This window comes from Tachypleus tridentatus, chromosome 2 (assembly GCF_004210375.1).
Source record: "Tachypleus tridentatus isolate NWPU-2018 chromosome 2, ASM421037v1, whole genome shotgun sequence".
In the NCBI taxonomy this organism is placed as follows: domain Eukaryota; kingdom Metazoa; phylum Arthropoda; class Merostomata; order Xiphosura; family Limulidae; genus Tachypleus; species Tachypleus tridentatus.
In genome coordinates, this window is record NC_134826.1 from 115,977,704 (window position 1) to 115,991,464 (window position 13,761).

The 13,761-nt window shown below is 32.1% G+C and overlaps 1 protein-coding gene across 2 annotated transcripts in view; it reads right to left on the reverse strand.

Moving 5' to 3' along the window:
* Positions 1-2,862: 2,862 nt before the first annotated feature.
* LOC143244895 (uncharacterized) overlaps positions 2,863-13,761 on the reverse strand; it is a 37,073-nt gene continuing 26,174 nt past the window's right edge. For both annotated transcript variants that reach the window (XM_076490376.1, XM_076490377.1), the window contains exons 4-5: positions 5,568-5,733; positions 2,863-3,393 (exon numbers count right to left, since the gene is read on the reverse strand). In XM_076490376.1, the coding sequence (XP_076346491.1) occupies positions 3,144-3,393; positions 5,568-5,733 (416 nt within the window). In that variant the 3' untranslated portion in view covers positions 2,863-3,143. The remainder of the gene's footprint in view (positions 3,394-5,567; positions 5,734-13,761) is intronic.

A 13,761-nucleotide genomic window follows, 5' to 3' on the forward strand; every position in this document is an offset into this window, starting at 1 on the left:
CAAATTTTATGCCCGTACTCATGAGAAAGTGGAGCAAAATATATAATGGAAAGAGTCTTAGAAAAAAGGGTTTCAGAAAAAAATCTTGAACCAGAGACCTATCAAAGCAGTTCTACTGGACAAGTCAAACCAATCAAAGACAGTCAGAAGTACTTACATAACAAGAAGGTCAAGGACTGATATTTTGAGGTTGGACAAAAGGCCTTAGTTTTGCTACCCACAATAAACTCACCCGGCACTCAAAGGATTGAACTACAAGGTGAAAGTGGACAGGATGACCAAAGTCTACCATGCCAATCTGTTGAAGAGATAGTTTGACAGTTGCAGCTATAGGGGTACTGATGGGCATGGCAGGTGTGGCTGTCACAGAAGTAGAATCTAAAGACAATGATTTGTTAGAGAAGATAAAGACCTACTAGACCTAAGATAACTGGTTAGAGATGAGATATATAAGAACATCAACATTAGTGAAGAACTGGCTGGCAAATAGAAAAAAAAAAGGATACAAGATCTAAGGTGCCACTATACAGATCAAGAAAGATAGACCTAAGAGAACACAATATCAAGATAAGGACAAAGGAACCTGCCAAACTGAGACTCCTATGAGATGAAAGACAAAAAGAAATCTGCACATATTGGTGTACACTACATGAAAATACTTAGTATATAGGCTAAGAACAGTCTTTGTATATAGTGTAAAAATACTGTAAATATTTTTTTGAAGAGGGGCTTATTGCTGGATATACAAGACTCTTTCGTGTGTTACTATTTAGTTTATTTTATACCTTAATATTTAATGATTATTTAATTTCATAACAGGAGCTTAGAAGATTTATTGTTTTAATAATGTCAGTTGTAACAAATTTCACTTCATAATTCTTATGAGTTCTACATTGTATTTCCAATTATATTGTTTTCTACACTTCAGTAATATTGTTGATATCATGTTACGTGAATCTTCAGCATTTTTCTCATCACCTTAAATAAGTATTGTTCAATTACACTGTCACGTAGGTTACAGAAGGTTCAAGGCCTTAGTGAACAGAATATATATCTATATATGTTATTAGCAAGTACAAGTAAGCAGATAAAAAGTAACATGAAAGTTTAGATAGAAAAAGGTAGAAAACATGAAGGTAGCTGGCATGTGAGTAATTAGTCATAATGGGCAATATTTTAAAGTGAGTTTCACAGAGATTAGGGGAATAATCCATCTTGTCAATTGGATTCTAAGTAAATTAGCCTGAGTGGAGTTTTGGCAATAAAAAAAGAATTAGAGTTTTAGATAAAACTGTGATATCCTACAATGTAGAGTATTTTTAATGTAAGTTTGACTTGTTTTGAATATATATTATTTCAAAACAAGTGGGTTGTGTGCTTTAATTTATTGTCAACAAGTCACAGGCACTTACCACTGAAAAATCCCAGCTCACATGTACATAAAAACTGGACATAATTCTCTATCATCATGTCATACTCACACATTGATTGCTGATTTGCTATATACCATGTATTGCTTGCATATATTCCACTCATCACATTTAAAAGCAGCTGCAATCACAAGGTTAATAACAGAACTGTGACTGAACAAAAAAAGATTTTTAAGAAAATCCTAATTTACATAAAAATTATGTTAGAATATGAAATAATGGTTCTTATAGAATTCACCAGAAAATATATTACATAGAAAACATGAATTCTCCAATTTCAGTGAGTTTAAAGAAAGGAAAGAGACTGGATGCATTGTGAAACACAGTTAATTAATCTTTATTTTAGTTGAACAACAATTAGTTTGAGTGATTATTTTTTAACCTAAGCATAAATTTGAAAGTATTATTCAGTGAATTTGGCTAGCTTTTTGTGAGAATTACAAATCTGTTGTACACAAAAAAATCAGTTTTTAAAAATAATTTTCTAAAAACTTGGCTGTGAATTGGCAATTTCTTTATGGAGTCAGTCTTAGTCAAAAGTGATTTTTTTGCTAAATATAAATATGCTTCTTTAAAATTTTACAGTTTTCATATCTTTCATATAACCTCTAGAACCTCCTAAATGAATATCAAACTTTTTTGACAGAACTTTATCTCTTTTTCTGCCCTACATTAGATACTGCAAAGTCATCCATTTACAATGAAAAGTTGAAGAAGATGAAATAAAAATAAAAAATACTTGTATGTATGTGTCTGAAATTGGTAAAGGCCATTACAAGTATTTCTCTAACGAACTCAGCTTCTACCCATTTTATGCCTGATTTCAATTAATTTTATGATTTTATTGTACTTTGAATGCTCTCTCAGTACACAAAAAGCAATAAATTACAGCTGTAAAGCTTAGAGTAAACAATGATCAGGTTACATTACACAATATTCATACCACAAACTTCCCCATTGAGTGATCACAAGAAATTTCACTCAATTTTTTTAATTTAAATTTTATTAAATAATTTAATAATTTTCTACCTTTTGTCAATGACTTCAGCCTTGAGCCCACTTCTATTCAGCTGTCATGTTTCTTGTATTTGCTCATACATTCATTGCTAAGCACAAAGTTATAGAATGGGCTATCTATGCTGTGCCCTCCACAGTACTGAAACCCAATTTTAAATATTATAAGCCTGTTGAGGAACCATTGAGCCACCAGAAGGGATTACATTTCAGTAGCTCTATTTTTTAATAATTTGGTTGTTGAAGAAATAATTCATGTAACGATTGAATACAGAGTTAGAACATTAAAACCATATCACACACTAGAACAGAATGTTAAAAAACTACTATAATTTACATGGCTTTTTAAGTAAGCTATAAATCATTAAAAAATTTGATTACTGCAAAGTGCAATGGGTTTATTCAACACACACCAAACTTTTCTTACAAATTGTCATGTTTATTTTTTGTGATATTTTAATGAATTTTTATTGTTGATAAAAAATCTTATATACCTAAAAATATACACATTACCACAAAACTAAAGCATAACAAGTGCAAATTTTATATGCTTGTATAATGAGGAAATCTCAAGTAGAATTTTAATGATCCTTTTAAAGTAGTTCAAATGAAAAGTTTAGCTATTTGGGAAAGAAAGATACTACTATTACAATTTTTATTATGTTGTACAACTTCTTTTAAGCAATGTTTCACTGATTTTCATACTTCTGCTTTTTTATGCAACTTAAGATGAGTTCTTAAGTTATCCATACGAGCAAATGCTTTTCCACACTCATCACATTCATAATCCTTTACACCAGTGTGAACTTTTTCATGTCTTCGAAGGTCCTTTGGAAAAGCAAATCCCCGAGGGCAAAAAGAGCAAATAAACTTTCTCATTCCATCATCACTGTGGCATTTAAGATGAGCACGTAGTATTTTGGCTGTCTTGAAATTCTTGTTACAAATTCTAAACAAGAAAAAACAAGAACTTGGATTAAGGTATTTATTGCTCAAATGTTTAATTATGCTTTATATTTTCCCTGAACACATGCTGCAATACTAATACAGTGTTCATATTCTGAATAACAAAAATAGAGAATTTTCACAAAATATTCTTATATCCATTCAAGTAATTCTTTATTTTTTCAGCATAGCTATGTTATTAGTGAATTCTAATATATTTTGGGAACAACATATTTTTAACATTCTTGCAAACATAACTTGAACAGCTAAGAATTTCACTTTAACATAATTATGTTAAACACTTATCATCATCTTGTATGCTAGATATACAAGATTGTTTAGTGAAAGCATCATTTGTGACTTAATATTTTATGATTCTTTACTTTTCATAACAAGAAGTAACTATTTTAAATGCAATAGCTATGACAAGTTTGGTTGTGTAACAAGTTAAAAGTTGTATGTTGTGTGTATGGTTCAACTGTTGTACAACTGTTAATGCCAAGTTACTCGAATTATTGATATTTTTCTTAATACTACGAGTATGTTACATTATAGCATTGCTCGCATAGTTTATAAAAGTTCAAGCACCCAGTGAAGAAGGTGCATGTGTACATATATATATATATATATGAGTAAACAAGAGCTAGTTAAATGAAGTTCAGACACCTACAAAGTTAGAAAACATAAAGTTAGCTGGTATGTAAGTGATTAGCCTTACTGGTGAATTTCTGTATCGTGTTTCAAAGCTGTAAAAAAAATAAGAGAGACAGAGAGAGAGAAAATTATATAAAGTTCTTGAGACAATTTTCGTAACCAACAACCTAAGTGAAGAAAGTAAGTAAAAGTTATATCAATCAAAGTGAAGTTAGCTTGTGTGGTTATTAGTTTAGCCACAATAGGTGATATTTCAAAGTGAGTTTCTTAGTTGAATAGAGAGATAAGGAGAATAATTTGTCTTGGAAAAGGATTTTTTAAAGTAACAGAACCAGTCTGTGTTGACTTATCACAGACTGTACACTAAGAAATAGAACAGAGAAAATAATTAGTCTTCTTATCTCTAATGTAATTGAATCAAACTATGTGTACTTTTGACTTAAAACTGATTATTTACAGTTGTAGATATAACTGTAATATCCTCTAGTGTAAAGAATTTTTTTACATGTATTTGACTTGTTTTGAATATATATTTTTTAAAACAAGTGGATCGTGTGCTGTCTGTTTATTGTGTTAAGTTATTGCCAATGAGTCACAGACACCTACTGTTGAAGAATCCAACTTGTATACAAAACCCCGACATTGTCAGTGTAAAAATATACCTAAATGTTTTTGCCTGTTACAATACTCAGTGTAAGCTTAAAAAGAGAAATAGATAACAAAAATGATGAAATAACTCCTTTTTTTTTTTTAGAAGGCCTAAGCAGTAACTAGAGGAATTAGTTACAATAATGACTGGGTATTTGTTTATGACATTTTATACAGTTCATACTTTATCAGAACTCTTGTAATCACTGAAGTCATGGACCCTTTATATGCATAACTTGTACAATTTTTTTAAAAGTTGATGACATCTACATGAACTCCATTATTTATTTTATAGTGAAGATCATAAAACATTAAAAGTACCTGTTAAATATCAAAAGAAAATATAGGATGGTAATAACTATTGGAAAGAATCTACCAAAACCAAGAATAATTTTACTGTTCTTTCAGCTTCTAAAAGCTAAAAGCTAATACTCCAAGTAATATTCTTGGTCATTAATATGTACTCATAGATTTCTTTGTATAATGATATGCAAGCTTATGTCATGTCATAAAACAGCAGTTTTAAGTTGTTTAGAAGCTAATTTGCAAAATGCTTTATTTACTATGTGTGATGTGTTTTTGGAATACATATATCTTGGCTATTATGCTTGACACAATCTATTGTGTATTGCAATGCACATCCTTCAGTAAGTTAAAATTTCAAACAATAAAAGAATAATAAATAAAAGTGATTGTGTAAAAAATAAGAGAGATTTGGGCATAAAGCACATACTTATACTTACTGAGGTTGAACCATTTCTTGCTGAAACACTTAATATGCTTTAACTCATATTTTAACATTGCTACAATGGATGTGCTAAACTGATTGCAGTTTTGTTAGTAAATAAGAACCAAACAAAAAATAGACTGACATACCTGCACACTTCTTTAGCTCCAGAATGATGTACATTAGTTTCATGAGCATTCAAGTAAGCTTTAGTTTTAAACAGCTTTCCACATACGCTGCACTGATGCTCCTTTTTGTCACTGTGAACCACCTCGAGATGTTTCTCATAGGAATGCTTATATTTGAAACACACAGCTAAATAATGATGAAAAAAAAGATTTACAATTACTGAAAACACAAATAATACAGTAAACAATTAACTGATAATATCATTGATATATTTAAATCATTTCATATCCCACTGTGTTACCACTGTAAGAAAATTGATAACAGAAACTTTTCACTGCTTTTAAAGAAGAAATGTCAAATGTTTATTTTGAGATCAATGTTTTTCTAAACTGAAAATGTATTTCCAATAATACTTACCTCCACTGACACTATAGCTATTTCTCAATCTTTAGGGTATCCAATATTTGCCTGTCTAAGCATTGAGTATGCTGGCTCCAGTCTTTTCACCCCACTTAAATGTTTTAGGTAAATTCTAATTTACAAATTCCTCTACCAACTTCAGTGCCCCATCTGTCTAGGTACTGTATAAAAGCACCTCATCCTGCTAATGTAATCACTTTTTTGAAATATAACTTGGCTTTTAGAGGGGAGGTAGGGCAGAATATTATCAGAAGAGGTAAGTATTATTGGATATTTTAACTTCTAAAATGTACTTACCATCCAGTTACACTAGTTAGAATCCCACACTGAGAAGGTGGAAAAGTTGGTGCAGGCATGATCCATATAGAAAGTGTCTGTATAGAACAGGAGTGTATCAAAAGAAAAACAGGTACATGAATGAGAGAACCACACTACATCTAGAACAGTTATGCTCTCTGCCTGGAACACAGTTTCTGTATCAAAGATTGAATAGAATATCAGTAATCAGTATAGACCAGCTCTAACCAAGCAACTAAGGTTCCACAACTCAGGGTTGGAATTAAGGGATTGTAGTACCTATATCCCACATTGGTGGCTAAGGCTATTGGACTGCAATGTTTTATATAAGTACTTTGATTAAATCTCAACCTCTAGCTACAGAGTGATGTGTTTCACATCAGAGAAAGTAAGTAACATTTAAGTAGACAAACTTTCTCCTTCATCTTAAGAAGTCCAAAAGGTAACACCTCAGGCTTGGAATAATGGGATCACATATGCTGTGCTCAACCAAAGGAACAGAAAGAACTCACTCCTCAACCAAGTGGACAAAGAGAATTGTGCTTGCCCATGGTATTATGGAGTGGAATATTTGCTCAACTAAGAACATGGGATGGATCACACGAAGTTTGAAATTATGAGGATATAGAGTACCATCTTCAAAGACCAATATACTAAACCAACATTGATCAAATAGAAGAACCATGCACTCCCCAACTGGATAGATTCATGTCAAATCTGAACAGAAAATACCAGTAAGCTCTTGCAAAGGCTGGTGCCACTTTCACTGACACCTGAGAAAAACATCAAGAGACCCTAGTAAGAGGACCCCAACTTTACCCTCTTCTCCAAGAGTGGAGGAACACTTGAACACTTTGGAGGAAAAGCTTCTGTCCACCATTCCAGTGACTGAAAACTAGGGTAGTAAGAAATTTCGAGCTCCACTAGTAGGATCTGGAGGGGAAGGTAAAACACAATGGGGAGTTTTGAAGAAAAGTACTCTGGAAACTGTGCAATAGGTGAATCAAGCTACATTTTCAACATCAAACCAATCCCAATTTATCCAACCAGTGGGGGATGGCAAAAATGGTCAGGATCACCTTTAGCTTTACTTATGCTCGTCCATAACTGGCAGTCCATAATATGTTACTATCATCTGTTAGACATTTAGTTGGTCTTTTGGAACACCCCATTTCAACAGAGCCTGTTGCAAAATTAATTATCATGAAAGTGGCTGCTAGTAAAGAACTGAGAAAAGAAAGCATACCTGTCTGGGCTGCACTCACCACAGAGTTGGATCCAGTGAAAAACAGAGAGATCCTGGAAATAAAAGAGTTTATGATTGAGAAAAATACTCACCTCAGGTTTAAGTCTGACAGATGTTGTTAAAATAGCTACAGAGGGATAATCGAAAACCCTTAGAAAAAGATATTGTCAGATCACATAAGTAATGAGATAGGAAAGTATTAAAAGTAGGCCACATACCAGCTTGCATAATGTCTTCCAGAGGGCAATTCAACTAGGCAGCTAATAACATAGAGCTATGATGAATTTGATGAGATGCGACACACAAGATAATGTAATGATAATCAATTATAGACCATGTGAATCAATTTACAAAGCCATCTTTTGAGGGGGTAATGGGAGATAAGTGTGTGAAATAGAAGGATCCAAATGAATGAACAATTAATTATTAATACCTTGAAATGAATTAGTACAAGACAGACAACATTTGAAGCTCCTTTCAGAACATGACAAATGATTGGGATTTTACATGGTTTACAAATGGATTGGTAAGAAGTATCTTTCCCCTTCTCTGACTTCAGAGTATTGGGAAGAAATGACTAGGTGGGGTAAAGCAATACAAGTGTGGAACAATAAAGAGTTTTATGCACATAAATTGCAAACAACTCCAACCAATGACATCCACAAGCCAAAAACAACAAAATATCTAACTTAAGAGAAAGATGAAACAAAAAACACGAAGCTAAGGATATAACAGGGGATGAGTCAACACATGTAAAACAACTGTAAAATCCAAATTCTGTAATTGAAAAGGTCATTTGGACCAAGGAGAATGAAAGAATTTTAGTAGACCTCCCAATATTTAGAATACAAAAGCCACCATATACAAAGCAAGCCCCTTCTAAAAAAACCAAGTTGAAAAACAAGATATGACACACACTTTTGGATGAAGAGGGTTTAACTTTCTTTCAATACATCACTGATAATAAATATTCCATTTTCATTGATAAACCATTGTTGTTAACCTAAGGAGAAATTTAGTTAAGGTTAAGTAGAGAGACACCTTTGAAGTTAAACCCTTTGGACATAAAGACCAAAAAGAAGAGCCCAGAATTGTAGCACCTGACCCTTATGCACAATCCTGAGAAACCTCTGGGATGATTATGGTACGGGAATTTGGAGATAAGCATCAGTAACATCATACTTTGTCATCCAGAGCCCTGGTGCCAGGTGCCATTGTAGTGTAAGAAAATATTCCATAGTGAAGTGAGAGGAATTTAAAAATTGGATGAGTTGAAATAGATCAATGATTGGCTGCCAACCTCCTGTTTTCTTTGGTACTACAAATAGACAGGAATAAAATCCCAGAAGAATGGAATCGACCATCCCTACTGCCCCTTTTCACTAACAACTCTCTTACAGCCTGGGAACATCACTTGCCATGGATCTGTTTGAGGTGTAAAGGCAAAAGGCTGAGCAGACAATGGTAAGGTGATGTAAACTGAATAACCAACCCTGAAGCCAGAACCTGGAATATCTGTGGATCCCTGGTGAAAGAGTTCCAAAAATACAGGAATTACTGTAGTGGTGTTCCCCCATCTCCTGGATAGCACTGTAGTCACCAATGCTGTTGTTGTCAGTCTGCTTGAGCAGAAGATCCTTGAGAATATAGATGGGCCCTATTATGAGAACCATTTGACCAGGGAACCAATGGAAAGGTTCAGGAAATACTGCAGGCTGATATTCCTAAATTAGAGCCAGAAAGATAAGAATCCAAGGATGACAAAGGCAAGTGCAACTAAACCGTGTCAATTCAGGATTTTAATATCTCTGGAACTCCAACCAATTAACATCGGATGAAGAAAAGGAGTTTCTCATAATTCCCTGAGGAAAGAAAAAGGTAAACAAACCTTTTCTATAAAGCATATCTACACATTAAATCTCAACAACAGATCAGTCAGGACTCCAAAAAAAGAATGGAAGAAAACAATTTGGCAAAGGTGGATGTCAGCAAAATCCCAAATTCATCCTCATACTGCTGAGGGGAACATTGATAAGCTTCAGACAAAAGTTGGATTGAAGACAAAAACCTCTGGACAGTCATGAGAGAAAACAAATGTGAGAAAACTTTGATCTGTTTAAAATGACCACAGGTTCCAATTTAGACCCTCTCAGGTCCAAAAGTGGGTCCATCTATTGAGAATCTAAACAGGCCTCCTCCTGATAGTGATAAGCCAAAGTATGCTGATCAGATAAATGTGTGGGACAAGGCATAGCTATCCTATCACATAATTGACTGGCAAAATGCCTAGCACAAATAGCAATATCAAGAGAAGGAGAAAAACCAAGTAATCACTTGCCAACCTTTTTGCTTACAAGTAAGTAGTAGAGTCAAATGCAATATGAGGGACTCCCAAACCTCACAAGCTATAAAAAACAACTGAAGAAAAGAGGATGAAGGTGGATACTCAAAATTATCCTCTATTGAGGCTGATTTAGTAAAAGAAGGAGCTGGAAAAAGCCAGTCTAAATTCTCACCAGTCATCCCAGATTGCCTCAAAACCCTCTTAAAAGACACACTCAGTCTACATATATGTCTTTATCTCACAATGCATCATATCATAAAGAGCTTTGACTGTGAGTGACCTGTCTCCTCGCTGTTGATAAACACTAGATAGCAAAGTTGGAATAGAAAAGATCTGGTTGACATCTATAGCAGAAACATTAACTTGTGAATTCATACCTGTTAGTAAGTTGTTTTTTCTCAAATAATGTATAATTATCAATGAAAAGATAACTGTAGAAATACTAACCACATTCAAATAGTAAACAATCACAACACTCCTGGTGGAAACCTGTAGCAAATGATTTGTCGAGAAAAAGTGACTACCTTATCAGGATGAGGTGCTTATTTACAGTACCTTGATAGAAGGAGCATTGAAGCTGGTGGAGAAATGTGCAAATTCAAATTTGCCCAAAGCATTTAAGTGTGGTATAAAAGACTGGAGCAAGCATTCTCAGTGCTCAGATAGGCAAAGAGTGAAAACTGAAGATCAAGAAATAGTTAGTGTCAGTGAACATTAAGTATGTTTTGGTGTATCTACAACACTACTGGCTACTTTCTCACAAACAGGGGCAACCTTAGGCATGTACAAGTAATGCAGCTTAACATTTGAGCAAGAAGTATTTTAATTAAAATTTTATTTTTTATTTTATACTTGTTGTTATAGTTAGTATTTCTACTATATAAAGAATTACATTTAATACTATACCAGTCAAACTCAAGACAACAGCAATATATATTCACTGACAAAGAGATGAAACATGATAAATAAATGGTCACATTTCATGTATTTTCTATTTAAGTAGATTTTCACATTTACTGATTTAAAGTTTGCTTTCCAATCCCTAAGTAGTCTTGAGGAAAAGAATGTTTAAACATTTCCACATCTTTTTTCACAAAATGCCAATTGAACTGTAGAGCTGTCCTTATTCAGACAAAACTACTGTTGCTTTATCATAGCTGTTACCAGGTTTTTTGTTACACTCTTTAAAAATATATTAAATTTTGAAGCATTACATATTATAAGATACTCAGTTTTGATGCTTTTCAACTGAAAATTTACTTTATCAGGTTAGTTACAACTAGGAAATCATGCATTAATTTCATTCTTTTCATACCCATACTTTTAACTTCCAACAGATTCCCAAATATGCCTAAGGCTACCCCTGCTTACAACTATTTTCACTCCATCAAATAAAAGGTGTGTTCAAAAATAAAACTGGAGTTTTTCACAGAAAAAACATGGTTGTATTGTTTAAAATTTTGTTGTCATTAACTGTGAAGTTACACAATGATTCATCTGTACTGAGGCTACTGCATATATCAAATCCTAATATTTAGTACAGAAACCTTTAAGCTTCTTCCAATAGAAAAAGGAACCTGTCAAAGCTAAAATTTCAGCTTTCTGTCACAGTCATTTAATTATATGAGACTCAGTCATTTAAAACATACATGTATTTTCAAAAAATAATAATAATTTTTCATTTTCTTTTGTTTCAAATTCTATATGACAATGTTTCAGAATTTCTGATAAAACAAGTATAATATTATATATTACATTTAGTTTTAAATATTGGGGATTCCAACTATATAATAATTCATAAAGAACTACTATTCTCATTCTGATTTAGTGGTAAATTTGCAAAGTAGTATGTTATTATAGTTTAAAACTGGTTTTGTTTGAAAGTTTAAAAAAATATAAATGCTGTGTAATATAACACTTTTTCTTTAATTACTTAATAGGAGTTTTGTCTACAGATACCCTTTTCTGTAGAACTACTTATTTAAATGTGCATAGAAGGATATCTCTTAAGTGTAGAAATAATGTTGATCTAATTGAAGTCTGTATGAAACTTCAAGAAACTATTAATCAACATATATAATTTAGTATATTTGCTAAAATTATAGTGAGTTAAAACTTAAGCATTTACATGCTATTTTGTGTTAAAATTCAAGTCAAGATTTTAGGATACTGTGTAATTCTATATAAACATACCACATACCAGATTGTGAAAGACATAGCTGACATTGTGATTATTTAGATTCAAATATTTTACCATCTATATTAAATAGAGTTTTACAAGTTTTCATTGTTATATATAACCTACAAAAGGATTTATCAATACAATTTATAATACATTATATCAGTACAAACCAATATACCTGAAGATAAATTGTTGTTCAATGTGGAATTTAGAGCAACACAAATTATGTAAGGTTTGAGAAGTTCTAATAAAACTGAAAACATGTTTTAGACTCTAAGAATGGAATGAAGATCTGTATATAAAGACAGAAGAATGAAAAAAATTTTTTAAAAATAAAACCTAAAGTAAGTTAAAATACCCAATGACCATGAAAATGTATTGCAGGAAAATTAAAGAATGAAAATAAAGAATGTAAAAAACTTTGATGTCTGAAGAGCACAACAGAAATTTTGCAGAGACTTCAAAGAAATCTCAAACATTAAATATGAATTTAACACAAATATGCCCAAAGCTGTAGATGACAGTGTTAAGGCATCTATAATTGAATCAGTCATGATGGAGATGCAAAAGAAGTTTCGTCAAAAATGCAATGAACTAGCTGCAAAATAACTTTAAACACTTGACAGTTAGAAACAAATACAAGGTACAGTACCATCCTTGTCATTATTGTGCCACCTTCAACCGTGCCTCCTATAATCAAAGATACTATTTAAAGTTACCCAGCAATACTTCTTATATGATTATATTAAACCAATACACCACAACAGAAAAGAAGGCACAATGGGAACTCACCAAGCACACTTTTAGTTTCAATTTCAATAATTAATATTTAATATGCTGCCAAACTGAAAAAAAAAAAAAAAAAAATGCAAAGACAATAAGTTAAAAAAAAGAATAATTATCAGTTATTAGCACTGATACTGAAAGAATGTTTATATTGGGATGTTGAAAATCATTAAACAGAATTATAATTCCTATATATAATGGAAATCATACATTTAGTTGCTGTTCTGTTAAAAGTGTTAATAAAGCAAAGTCAGTATCAACATGCAACTGTTTATTCTATTTAAGAAATAAATCTTTGTTACAGTACTTAGAACAGAATTAATACAGTTTTGAAATAAAAAATGAAAAGTAAATCAAAATACCTGACACTACAGGCTTTATTAACTTCAATGCTTGGAATAATAATCTGCCTGAAATAGTTAATGCTGTATTTTCTCACAGTAAAATTCTAGTACACTTCAAACAACAGCACTGAAAAACTGGAAGATTTACATACAACAAAATACTACTAATAAATATTATGCAACAGAACTGCAAGAATAGTAGAAGCTTTATATACAACAGAAATGCAAGGCTAGTAGATAATTCATGTATAAAAAATACTACTAGTAAACACCATACAATACCACAACAAGTCAAACAAAAAGTAATTGATTTATATCCTCAAAAATCAATTTTCACTTATATAGTACTATGTGAACTAAGGGTGGGTATGCAAAGTAAATCATATAATACCAATCAACAATATAACTTACAACTCTGCTAGTGGGTATACACAACCCCAAAACACCATGCCTGGAGGTAATATAACACCATTACTAACCATATATCTAAATCAGTAATATTGCTCTTTCCAGTTACTTTTGGATAAATTGTTAACTCTTTCACAACAGGACACAAATTAAGTCTCAGGATATGTGTGCAACAATACAAACTGTA